Source organism: Schistocerca cancellata, chromosome 1 (assembly GCF_023864275.1).
Source record: "Schistocerca cancellata isolate TAMUIC-IGC-003103 chromosome 1, iqSchCanc2.1, whole genome shotgun sequence".
NCBI classification, from domain to species: Eukaryota; Metazoa; Arthropoda; class Insecta; order Orthoptera; family Acrididae; genus Schistocerca; species Schistocerca cancellata.
This window is the reverse complement of record NC_064626.1, coordinates 473,886,875-473,900,939: the sequence shown is the minus strand read 5'-3', so window position 1 is coordinate 473,900,939 and position 14,065 is coordinate 473,886,875. Positions and strand designations below refer to the sequence as shown.

At 38.1% G+C, this 14,065-nt stretch overlaps 1 protein-coding gene across 1 annotated transcript in view; it reads right to left on the bottom strand.

Moving 5' to 3' along the window:
- The window catches only part of LOC126177132 (eIF-2-alpha kinase GCN2), a 317,728-nt gene that overhangs the window by 146,623 nt on the left and 157,040 nt on the right, over positions 1 to 14,065 (bottom strand). The window contains exons 10-11 of the mRNA XM_049924405.1: positions 12,638 to 12,809; positions 2,649 to 2,886 (exon numbers count right to left, since the gene is read on the bottom strand). Of these exons, the coding sequence (XP_049780362.1) occupies positions 2,649 to 2,886; positions 12,638 to 12,809 (410 nt within the window). The remainder of the gene's footprint in view (positions 1 to 2,648; positions 2,887 to 12,637; positions 12,810 to 14,065) is intronic.

The following is a 14,065-nucleotide window of genomic DNA, read 5'->3' as shown; positions in this document are numbered from 1 at the left end:
AATTATCAAAATTTTTCAGAAGATTTAACATTCTTGATATCACCATTAGTGTTAGTCGCGACAAACATATAAATAAGCTAAATTTCTTTAAAGGAAATGAAAATTTTCGAACAATTAAAAAGTGTGTTTTTGGACAGGTACTGATATTACATTTAAACCGACCTTATTCCTTGAATCAGATAGCATGTTTCCAATATTTTAATTTATAAAGTGATTGTAATTCCTACATGAAACTTTTATAACTGTGCAATATATCAAGAATTTTCTCATCATCTAGTTTACTTAATTACTTGGACAGGAGGTTTGGTCACACAGTCTTAGCGGGAAGTAAATTGGTCATCTGACTAAGTACAGTAATGTTTAATCTCAAAATAGCAGGCTGTGTTGTCTTGCAGGGTGAGAGTGATAACAGACCATGAAAAATCCTTCGCAGGAAACCATGACAACTTGCTGTCAATACCGCTTGATCAAAAAGTCAGTATAAATTTGAAAACTTAATAAACCATGGAATACTGTAGATAGAGAGGTAAAAATTGACACACATGCTTGGTATGACATGGGGTTTTATTGGAGGGGGGGGGGGGGGGGGGGGAGTTCACAAAATGACAGATGGTGCTGGACAGCAAAACGTCTGTGACTGCGCATGACAATCGTGTATAAAAGGAGCTGTGATGAGAGAGAGAATCAATTCAATTGCGCCAGCAGTCGCAGCATGTTGACGTTACCTCAAAAGGCGCTTTTAGTGAAGCTGTATTATCAGAATGGGGAATGTGCTAGTTCAGCGTTACAATCCTATCATCACAGGAAAGGGATTCGGACGGGTAAAGGTCCATTGACAAATGCAGCTGTGGCGAGAATGAGTTCGAAGTTCGAAGCCACGAGTTGTTTAGACGATAGACCCCATAGTGGCCGACTGAGCACAAGGCGTAATGCTACTGAGACAGTTCAGGAAGAAATGGAGACTGTAGCGGGCTCGTCTATGCTCGGGGAAGTCAGCACTCATGCAGTCGCACATCGCACCAGCATTCCATACACTACTGTTTGGTTGGCACTGAGGCGTACCCTCCGATGCTATCCGTACAAAATCCATCGGCATCATGAACTGTTACTTGACGATTTAGTGAAGCGGAAGGCATTTGCGGTGTGGGTGTTTCAAAAGATGGCAGAAGTTGACGATTGGTTGAGTAACATGTTGTGGACCGATGAAGCTCATTTCACACTCCGAGGGTCTGTCAACGCCCACAACTGCAGAATTTGGGCTACCGAAAATCCTAGAACTGTTGTGGAAACTCCACTGCACGACGAGAAAGTCATGGTATGGGTTAGATTTACCACATCCACCATTATCGGGCCTTTTTTCTTCATGTTTATGCAGGATGGCGCTCCACCCCATATTGCTAGATGCGTGAAAGATCTCTTGCGCACGTCGTTTGGTGATAATCGTGTGCTCAGCTGCCACTTTCGTCATGCTTGGCCTCCCAGGTCCCCATACCTCAGTCCGTACGATTATTGGCTTTGGGGTTACCTGAAGTCGCAAGTGTATCGTGATCGACCGACATCTCTAGGGATGCTCCCCAAGACAACATCCAACGCCAATGCCTCACCATAAGTCCGGCCATGCTTTACAGTGCTGTTCACAACATTATTCCTCGACTACAGCTATTGTTGAGGAATGATGGGCATATTGAGCATTTCCTGTAAAGAACATCATCTTTGCTTTGTCTTACTTTGTTCTGCTAATTATTGCTATTCTGATCAGATGAAGCGCCATCTGTCGGATATTTTTTGAACATTTGTATTTTTTTTGTTCTAATAAAACCCCATGTCATTCCAAGCATCTGTGTCAATTTGTACCTCTCTATCTACACTATTTCGTGATTTGTTCATTTTTCAAATTTATACTGATTTTTTGATCACCCAGTATTATGAATTTTATTGAGAATGAAAGAGGGGTGATACTGCCACAGCAGCCTGAGACAGTGGTCGTATGTATGAGTTCCGCTTATGTGAATGTGGGTGAATTTCCTACTTTAGAGGAAAGCCATTTACTCGAAAGCTTAAATGTTTAACAGTCTGTTCATTGTGCCTGTCTGCAACTCAGTATCTCCTCTTTATGGTGGGTAGCGATTTATTCTTATTGTAAAACTGATGTTATTCCATCCTGGTCTTTCCACTCTTAGATATGAAATTAGCATATTTTTTGTATGAATGTTTGACTTTACTAAGCATTAAATGCAGAGGTTACACAATATCTGACTTTTTAGTAAAGGAAAAAAGCTTAAAGCTTTTTTACAAGGAGCCTATGAATTAATATTATTAAGCAATAGGTTATTTTTCATCCTCTCCTAACCATGTACCATGTTTACTATCTATCAGGCAGCATTTTTCCAAGTAGCTGTTGTATTAGAAGCAAATCATACAAAATTAGGTATACTGTGTGATGAGTATTACTGTCATCTACATTAAAATAATCAAACAAACAACAGTAATCCACATAAACTATTTTTGTAAATAGCTTGTTTTTAAGCATTACAATGCAACATTTTACATGCATGGAAAGCATCCTAAATGTTGTAACAATTGTCTACATGATTTTGTGTGTCGTCTATACTAAACCCAACTTTCTTTTGTTAATCATATACACTTACTTCTCCAGAAAGTCTCTTAGATCTGATGGAGTACATGTAGGTATTTCTGGTAGCATATCTGTCACTATACACCCACGAAGTAGTGACAAAATAAGAATTCCAAATCGATAGATATCTGATTTTTTGCCACCACGTCCCAATGATGGGGGAAAGGTATTTTCAGTTCTTTCAGTTACTGAAGATTGATAGATTTCTGATAATCGTTTATCCAGACTATAGTCACCAACACGCACCAAACCTGAAGAAAAATGGAACAGCAATAACAAGTTTAAAAACGGTGCACACTTTGCTGCAAAGTAAAAGACTTACAAAGGCCACAGTAGCACCAGCAACAACAACTATTATAAATACATTGTACAAGAAGCTTGCAGACTATCATGTAAATTACTAACATTAGAGGCCTGACTCCAACCAATTAACCTGCTTTACTCTTATTATAAGAAACAGTCATATGAAAATTAAGTGAACCGTTTATTATTTCAAAAGTAATCACCATAACTCTTAATACATTTATACCACTACGAGACACAACGCCAATGCTGCCATGGAAAAATGTTTACGGTTGCCTGCAGAACCATGACTGCACCCAACCATGCACCTCTTCGTCCAAAGCAAATCTACAGCCATGAAAGTCTTTCTTCAGGGTTTCAAAAATTTTGAAACCACATGGGGAGAGATCGGGACTGTATGTAGGCATCCCAGTGAAACGTCTGCAGTGTAATCGAAAAACCTTGACAACTATTGGATGGACATTATTCTGCAACAGGATGGTCCCATCCACAGGCATTTGGAATTGCCTGCACACTTTTTTTCAAAATGTTCACATACCTTGCATGTTAGTTGCGGTGCCATGTTTGAGAAAATTGATGAACAGAGGGCCCTTGCAATCGTACAAAAAAGTCATCATGACTTTCCAAAAGCTGGCATGTCTGTTGTTTCAGCTACACTGGAGAAGTAGTGCTGATCCCTTACACATTCTCCATACAGACCCAACCTCTCCCCAAGCTACATCCATATTTTTGGAGCCCCGAATAAATTTATTCAAAGCTATTGATTCGCTTCAGACGAAGAGACGCTCGCCTGGGTACAGTCATGGCACTGTAGGCAACCACAAAACATTTTTCCATGACAGCATTGACAGTCTTGTCTCACAGTGAACTAAATGCTGTCTCACAGTAGACTAAATGCATTAACAGTTATGGGTATTACTTTTGAAATAATAAAAAATTTACTTATATATTTCTGTGTGTCTCATTTTCATCTGACTGCTTCTTACATGAACCAATGCTTCGGAAACTACATACTTTACTGATTACAAAGAGGTTTTTGATAAAGTTAAATATCACATCACTGTTGGCCTGCTTAAATGGTGATGCCTTCACAGTTAAGACAGCAATGAAAAGCAGTGAGTTGTATTAGAACGATCTAGCCTGTATGAATGTTATGTTACAAACTAGATCAGAATACTGAAAGCTGTCAGAGAAGGAGGCAAATTACTTTTCAAATTTTATTTTTGAAGTTATTTTTGGAAATGATTTGATTATCGAGAGAGGGAGGAATCAAGATCAAAGTTAAACTCTTAAAATGTTAATTTTATGCAGACAACACTTGTCATATTAATGATCGTAGCTTACCGGGGACTAATTTACTATCAAATTTTGCTGCTGTTATTTTCATTCACATGTCAGGTACTACTATTATTTTAAGTCTATGAAAGGAACTGGTTAAGAGTTTAGTATACCATTAGCATCAAGGTAATTAGAGATGAAACATTAGCTCAGGTGGACAGGGATGGAGATGGAAATCTGGAATGAAACAATGATATAATTGAATGAAGCCCCCCTAGTATAAGCCTGATGTGATTAAAGTGAACCAAGGAGAACCAGGACAGTCTCACAATGATTTCAATCTTCTGAATATGAGTCCTGTGCCTTAGCACTGTGATACACTGTTCACATTTTTACTCAGTAAAAATAATTATGTAGACAATTTTATCAAAAGGGAAATTTTCTTGAGAAAACTATAAAATTTATGAGACAGAACTGGTGGGCAGTACTTAACTTCAGGGGAAGTGTCAGTACGGCAGAGATACACTTAAGAGTACATGCAGTATCCTAACTTTTGGACTAATAGTTCCTACTGCAGCGAGGAGAGAGGGAAAGACTGGGAAGACTAAAAAAGAAGAGCAGATCACTCACACCACAGGATGAGAGGGATTCACTTCTTGTGACACCTTACTTTCACACCTTTGTTCGAGCTATATCATTACAAGACAGGAAAATTACTTGGCATTCTAAAACTAGGTATCTGTATACAATAGCCATTATGTTACAGAAGCTCTGGTAAAGCAAACAGTGTATTTTTTTTTAGGCAGCAGATATTGCAATGGTCACTTAAGAAGTTATTAATTGCATCTCCTCCTATTACCTTTCTTTTATTTTTAGAATTTGAAAAGCATTTTGTAGTGTGAAATACCATATAGACAAAGAGGGGATCAGTAACCAGAACAGTTCAAAAGTGAAGCTGTGCTGGCACAGAAAGTACTATCACCTATAAAAAAATTCAGTATAGAGTAAATGTGTTTCTAATTATGTTACACTAAGAAATAAATATAGAATGACATTGTATGCTACACATTATAACATTGATGTGCATTTCTTTGTCTGAAAGGCTGCTCATGTTATGCAACTAAACATGTGGGCTCTGTGAGCAACAGATGATTAGTGCATGATAACACAGGGAGCACAAAAATCAAAGTACTGCATCAAGCAAACATATGCAATAACTTCCTGAAGGGTAATGTAAACATTGGAACATTCAATAATGAAAATTCCTAGGTGGAAGGAAACATATCAAAAATGGAAGACAATCATCATCTGCGAGTGTGTTTTGAGTGCGCACAGGCACATGAACATCTCTGCGAAATGCTGCTTACTTCTAATCTCGTTGCTGCCACTGGGAATGTCATTTGTCAAATCTTTTACTATCAAGAATAAAGATAACTAATATAATGTTTAGTATAACAAAAAACAAAAACAAATAACACAGCTAACTGGAAACTAAATAGTAAAAGAATAGCCTTTATTCATTATAATAAATGGTTATTTGTAAGTAGCAATTTGGCAGACGACTGTGTGGTGGCAAGGGAAAGGATTCAGGTATCTGAAAGAACATTATGCACACACTTCAAGGTGACAGTTTTAGGTGGATGGTGTTTTGAACTACAATTGCATAAGAGGATCAGGTCCACCAACCCCGTTTACATCACTGCCAACCCATACAAACTATGGAATAGAAGAGGAAAATGATAATAGAGGAAATGGTAGTAAGTGCAAGGGAGTTAGAGAGAATTAAATGAATGAGAGGGGATTGTTCCAGAAAGTGTAGTAGTGAAGAACTAGCCTTCAGACACGTAGTAACAGAGGATGTTAGCAAAAACTGACTTACTGTCTTTTGGAGATAATCTGCAATCATGGTGGTAGAGCTCACACAAAATAAATTGGTCCATGCACAGAAATGTATTCTCATTCTCAGCACTGGGCACTGGGGAAGTCTACTGCTTTGTTCAGAAAGCCAACTGCCTCAGTTTGCTGTCACTTGCTGAACTATGCACTTTATCCATTGGAAACAGCCACCTTACGTTATTCATGCATTAATTTTCTTATATGGCACTGTAGTCAGACACTATTCACTTGTTGAATTATTGAGTACTGATGCAACCTGTTAATATGATCATTTGCTGACACACTAGTTGTAGCTCTGAAGTTCCACTTGTGAACAGGCATCAACCATTGAACTGTACCTCCACTACTGTGTGGTGGCAGCTCACAGCAGAATCTCCACCATTATCATTGTCCCCTCCCCACTGTGTCATCTGTGCAGGTACGTGGCATGTTATTTTGTCCACACTCTAGAACAAATTTTATTCTCCACCTAGATTCCTTACATTTGTTAATTTGGTGACTGGTTTTGGTTTCATCAAACACCCTTCGGAACCGAGTAGGTTGGCTACAAGAGTAATTCATCAGTTTCGAAACACAAATTTACTATACACAAATCTACAATGACGTAGCATATAACTCTATGTACAGATACTGAGAGGTTGCTCTTGTCATTGACGTACTGTGATCTGAAGATGATTTGATGAAACTTAAATCCATCACAATTTTACAAATGTAGGTGGCAATAAAATTTAATGTAGGATGTGCTGCAGAGACGCTCCAAACTTGCTCAGTTCATTTTGAAATTAGTGGAGTTATGGGACGAAGTACATTCAGCATCCAGGTTGTAGAGTTTTAAGTCAATCACATATTTATTAAATACTACAGAAAGTTGAAAGTTTCAAGTACCTGAGAAGCAAAAAGAATACAGTGTGAGGAATGATTAAGGATGTCAGTCAAATGGGAAGGTAAGCCTATCATTTCCGCAGACTACAAGAAGTCTGCTACAGAGCAAGAATGTATCATCCATAACATGGATAATGAAGAAAAGGCAGGTGAATAGGACACAGACTTGTGAGATGAAATTTCAAGGAAACAGGATAGGACTTACTAGAATGGATAGAGTAAGGAATGAGATGTTGAATGAATTAGTGAAAGAGAAGCCCAAGCAAGATATCATATAAAAGACAAGACTAAAGTGATATGGGCATGTTAAAAAACTGGAAGATGACATGGTACCAAGCCAGCCATATGAAATAACAAGAGGAGGCAAGAGAACTATTGGAATACCTAGAAAGATGCATCGTTGGAGTGAAGGAATGTGTGACTAAGTGAGGAGGAGACTGGGACAGAGTAGAAAGAGAAGTGGAGATAGGACAGGAAAAGATGGAAAGGTGTATGTTCCAACAGACCAAGCCTAGAACTGGGCTAGAAACTGTGGTAGCAGTATTGGTGGTGGTGGTGGTGGTGGTGGTGGTGGTGGTGGTGGTGGTAGTAGTAGAAGAAGAAGAAGAAGAAGAAGAAGAAGAAGAAGAAGAAGGTGGTGGTGGTGGTGGTGGTGGTGACGCCGACGAAAAAATGTTGGTAGTGGCCATTTATAAGGGTAGACAACTGCTTAGTTATTGTATGCACAAAGAATTCTGCATAGTATTGGCTGCATAGCTGGCAGATGACGGCTTCCACACCTGGTCATTCATTTGATGAGATAAAAATGCTGTAACTACATACACTGTAATATACAGGATGGTTGCATGGTAAACAGTTCATGGGTTGTGGGATTGGAAGCAGAATGGCACAAGTACCATATTTAACCAATTACCAGATTTAAGGTTTTTTCCCAATTCGTCATTCAAAAAATACAGGGGTGTCTTATAGTTGTAGATTGAATTATTGCTGCTGAGGTTAACATTTTTACGTTGAAACTTCCTGGCAGATTAAAACTGTGTGCCCGACTGAGACTCGAACTCGGGACCTTTGCCTTTCGTGGGCAAGTGCTCTACCATCTGAGCTACCGAAGCACGACTCACGCCTGGTCCTCACAGCTTTACTTCTGCCAGTATCTCGTCTCCTACCTTCCAAACTTTACAGAAGCTCTCCTGCGAACCTATTGTTTAACAGAGTTGTTGGGGTTGTCATAGATTTACAGATGAAGCTTTGGCTATTGAGGTCATGTAAAGATTTATTTTGAACAATTCAGAAGGGCAGGGCTAGGCAAATGATACTTGCCTTCGAACAGGCTCAAGACTTCTTAATACCTGGAAGTGCTCAACACAATATCAACACTGCTCAATCAATCATACAACATTTGAATCACGTGGTGCTAGTTCAAAGGATATGCGAGAAACCTATGATCTAGGTACCACAAAAATCTATTGCTCTGCTTAAAATTTGACAATTTTGTGAAACAGAGGAGGAGACAACAGCACCACATTCTATACAAACTCTTGTATTTGAACAGGTTTATTGCAAAAGTTATCATACACATATGGATATCATATACAAACATTATGCTGCTTTTTAAGAAAATGTAGCATTCAAACATCGAAATGTCGTCCTCCAAAAAACATTCTGAACCCAGATCAATATTTTATTTGATTATGTGAAACAGTAATAATATACTAAGAGGATTGCAAATGAGAAATTTGATAGCTATTCACATTCTAGAATACTTGGTAAAAATGTTAGCAGCTTTTAATCCGCCTTAGAACATGATGCTGGCAGTCAGATGAAACAAGAAAGAAAACTTATCCAGAATGAAATGTCTAACAAATGAAATAAATCATATAAAACTGATGGTGGCTGTACATGAGAACAAGTTACAGTGGCAGGATATGTCATGGGGACGATACCAACAAACATCAGTACATAGCGGGATGAGTGCAAGTTCGAGCATTGGACTGAATTGTGAATATTTTCTTTCACACTGAAACCCATATTTTTTGTTTTCATGGGGTCCAGACTTAAATACCATAAAACAGAGAAAAATGTAGAATCAAAGAAAATGTTAAAACCCACAAAATACAAGCAAAAAGATATGTAATTGGCATATATCGGAGATGGTGAGTCGCAAATAGGCACAACGAAAAGACTCTCACAATTAACTCTATCGGCTATTAAGGCTTTTGTCAACTGCAGTCGTGTGTGTGTGTTTTGCTGACAAAGACCTTAATGGCCAAATGCTTTAATTGTGACTGTCTTTTTGTTGTGCCTATCTGTGACTCAGCATCTCTGCTATAGAGTGAGTAGTAACTTTCCTTCTCATAGTATTGTTACATTCCAACTTGTATTTTCCATTGTCTGATTTAATTGACATATATGATTAAAATTGTAATCCTTACCAACTGTAGAAAATCTGTATAAGTGAAGGAAATTAAATGCATAATACAATGTTTTTACAACAATTTGTGGTAAAGAATTTCATCAGTTCTTAAATGATAAATTTTCAGTTTCTCACCTTTAAGTAACACCTACAAAATGTATTATTAGTTGGTTTTATTAAATTGAAAAATAACTGAAGACAACTGAGTATAGAACAATAACAGCAGTAAAGCCTTTTTTCTATGAAGATTTATGTGAATCACAAATATAAACATTGAAATTGCTCTCTCCAACATTAAAAAATCATAGATGTGTAACAGCAAGTAAAACCTCGTCAAAAAATTTAAATTGGTATCTGGGTACAAAGTAATCAAGCTATTTTCCTACACACTACGACCACAAATTACATGTCAATACATGTGTTTTTGAGACATCTTTCCTTTGTATTGACCCAGAAGAAAGCAATAACTGAGGAACATGGTGAATTAAGCCAAAAACTGAAGTACGGTGAAAGGCATCGGAATATAACGTGTGGGTGTGTATGTTTTCCTTCTACAGCCAACAGAAGTTTAACTGGGTCAAGTAAACTTCAAACTTCGTACACACTAAGCATGAAATATATTTTTGAAACATGTTGCTGTCTACTTGATGTGGACACCATTTGGAAACATCTTTCGAAGCATGGAAACATCTATCTGTAGCAGTGTCCGTACAGATCATAGGAAACAATGTTTTAGACCTGCTATCACATATTACAGCTGCATAGCACAAGTGTATGTTTATACATCACATTGTGTCGTCTGTTATAGAGAGTTGTTACGCGTTTTGTTTTCTCTTGCTGCATGGGAATCTATACTGCGTACTTTGGCTTTTTAGGAACATCTACCACATTTAAACTGCAGTTCACCTGAATCTATTTACAGTCAGAATTGAACTGACTTTGAAATTGGACAAATACTCAACAAGAATATTCATTTCTGCAGGAGACTGTAAAAGCCTAGATTGAGGCTAGCGGCATACTTATGTGTTTTGTGTTGCAATGTTGTCGGCAGTCACTGTGATGTATGATGGGAACAAAAGGCGGGTGTCAGCTGCAGGTTCTATGCACCCAATGAGAGAGGGGCAGGCAAACGGAATGTTTGGAAGCAAGAGACATTGTAACATTCTCACATCAGTATATAAGCAAAATCTGATAAATATTCAGATAGAAACAGCTGGGTTCTCGGATCCCATAACCACAATCGCGGAAATTGCAACATGCTTCGAAGAAACAGCCAAATATTTGTGACAATGAAGATATAAATTTCACAGCTCTGCTATGAGGATGATGATGATGATTAGAAATAGTGATACAATGGAAAATCCAGGATGGAATGTAACAATATTTTGAAAGGAAAGATGCTGAGTTTCAGATAGGCACAACAAACACACTGTCACGAATAAAGCTTTCGGCCAGTAAGGCCTTCGTCTACACACACACACACAAATGTATCTGACACACACCACTGCAGTCTCAGGCAACTGAAACCACACTGTGAGCAACAGCACCAGTGCGTGATGCGAGTGGCGACTGGTTGGGACTAAGGAAGAGGCTGGGGCAGGGAGGGGGAGGGATAGTAGGGTAACTTCTAGCAGAAAAAGAGAGAAGTAAAAACACTGGGCATGATACCACAGATGAAACGGTCATTAAATGAAAGATGTAGAAAAGAAAAGTCTGCAAATTAATGTAAATTTCCTTTTGTTTTTTCTTGTTGTTGTAGTTGTTGTTGTCTTCAATCCAAAGAATGGTTTGGTGCAGCTCTCCATGCTACTCTATCTTGTGCAAACATCTACGTCTCCAAGTAACTACTGCAACATACATCCTTCTGAATCTGCTTTTGCATTCATCTCTTGGTCTCCGCCGACAATTTTTAACACCCCCCCCCCCCCCCTCCCCCAAACACTTCCCTCCAGTACTAAATTGGCAATCCCTTGATGTCAGAATGTGTATCAACCAATCCCTTCTTCTATTCAAGTTGTACCCCAAATTTCTTTTTCCTCCAATTGTCCTCAGTACCTCCTCATTAGTTATATGACCAACCCATCTAATCTTCAGCATTCTTCTGTGGCACCAAGTCTCAAAAGCTTATACTCTCTTCTTGTCTAAACTGTTTATTGTCCATGTTTCACTTCCATACATGGCTACACTCCATACAAATACTTTCAGAAAGGACTTACCAACACTTAAATATTTTGCTTCCCAAATAGCAAAACTCATCTACTACTTTAAGTGTCTCATTTCCTAATCTAATACCTCAGCATTAGCAGACTTAATTTAACTACATTCCATTATCCTTGTTTAGCTTTTGTTGACTTTCATCTAATATCCTCCTTTCAAGACAATGTCCAGTCCATTCAACTGCTCTTCCAAGTCCTTTGCTGTCTCTGACAGAATTACAATGTCATCAGCAAACCTTAAAATTTTTATTTCTTCTCCCTGGACTTTAATTCCTACTCCAAATTTTTCTTTTGTTTCCTTTACTGCCTGCTCAATATACAGATTGAATAACATCAGGGATAGGCTTCAACCCTGACTCACTCCCTTCCCAACCACTGCTTCCCTTTCATGCCCCTCGACTCTCATAACTGCCATCTCGTTTCTGCACAAATTGTAAATAGCCTTTCGCTTCCTGTATCTTACCCCTGCCACAAGAGGATGTCCCTGTGACGATTTTTGGTGCAAACCAAGTGCTTTGAGAAGTTGATGTAGATAGTGCTGAACTTCTAGACCAGAATCTTAATGATAAAGTTTGTAAGAAAAAGGGATAGAAACCTGTCACAGATCGTCAGCGTCGATAGTTACTGGAGTTCATGACAAAAGTAAGAGTATACATATACTGGCAAGAATGTTTATATCAGGACTTATTTTTGGGTTAACAGATCCTTCTGCAGCAGGAGAGAAGGAGAGACAGTGGAATGTTAAAAAAGAAGGGCAGGTCACTCGGGCCACAGTTCATCCAATGGTAGACACCATAAAGGATCTACCTCTGTAAACAGAATGAAAATAATTTCTGTATCTATGGTTCCCATAGGAAAGTCCACATATGCCCTCAATATATTTTTATCCACACACATTCATTTCTTAGCTTATTAATGGTTTCAGCAATTCTTTCTCATCTGTATCACAATACTGCCAGCAAGAAAACCGACAAAAAATATAAAACAAAATAATTTAACATATTCTTCTCATACCTGTCCTGTCAATGAATACACTTGTGTCTCTGAGGTCTTTGTGAACAACATTGTTCTGATGCAAAAAGGCAAGAGCTTCAAGTACACCTTTGGACAAATGCCTCAACAAGTCACCTTCAACTGGAAGATTCTCAGTTAGGTATAATGATAAGTTCCACCCATACACAAACTCCTGTGAACAAAAGTAACATTTAATTTAGTGACAGGGAAAACTGATTACTTTTAATCTTACCACTGAGCAAGGTTGATTCATCAATGTTGCTCTCAATTTTTATGAACTAAATATAAGAAAAATTATTTTTTATGGTACATCAAAAAGCGCAGTAAATTGTCAGATGAGGATTTACATAATAACAAATTAAAAGCAAATATCTGTGTCATGCACATATCTTAAAAGGGCTGCTACTGTGATGTACTGAGCTATAACCAAAGTAATACACCATTTGTTCATTTATTCCAAAAGTATTTACTACCATTTGCACCACAAACAACTTTAGGTGACTACATGTACAACACATTATCGAGGATTTTGTCATAACTGTTACTGTGTCTCCTTCATTGACCAGTAATCAGACCATATTTGGACAACCTACCTCATTTTTAATCCTTGAATATGATAAAGAGTAAATATTCATGAGATGCCAAAGACTTTCCTGACAAACAATTTGACATTTTTCTGAATCATTCAGCACTAAATTCTTGCTTCTACTATCCTTGTTATAACTGGGGCTCTTGAATGACAGAAACCCAATAAGTAGATGTCACTGAAATCATTATGTTGAAGCCAACTTGAAGTGACAAGAAAACACAGAATATCATGCTACATCTGTCTTTGGATAAGATGTTCTCAGTTTGAAATCCATGTCAGCTGAGATAAGATTCTCTAACCTTTGACAGCATACATCATCATCATCCTCAGGAGTTAATACTTCTGACTTCTGGTATAGACAAGATGTCCACCTCACATAAGCAAGGCACCAACATTGAGAACTTACCAGAGGAGGGCTGAACTAATGCGTCCACAGGATTTACAATTTCATTGGGCAATATGAGGGAAGAAGGTGATTTAGAATCACTGCATGTGCAACATTTGTTTTACTGCAAGAAGCTCACCACCACCACCACCACCACCACCACCACCTTCAGAAGAAGAAGAAGAAGAAGAAGAAGAAGAAGAAATAACACTGGCAGATGACCTCTGACCTCTCTTTTGTAAAGTGCAGAGCATGTTCAAATTCATAAGAAAAAAATATGTCTGACCTTAAATATGAACTGGAGTGGGAGCTGATTCATATTTTTTCCAGAAAAAAAAGACCCTACAGATTTTGAATTGTTATTAAATTGCAAAGGCACTAAAATAGCCAAAGATGTCACTTTTATTAGGAGAGCTGTACCTGCAATTGAAAGATTAATGGTCACTCTGAGATA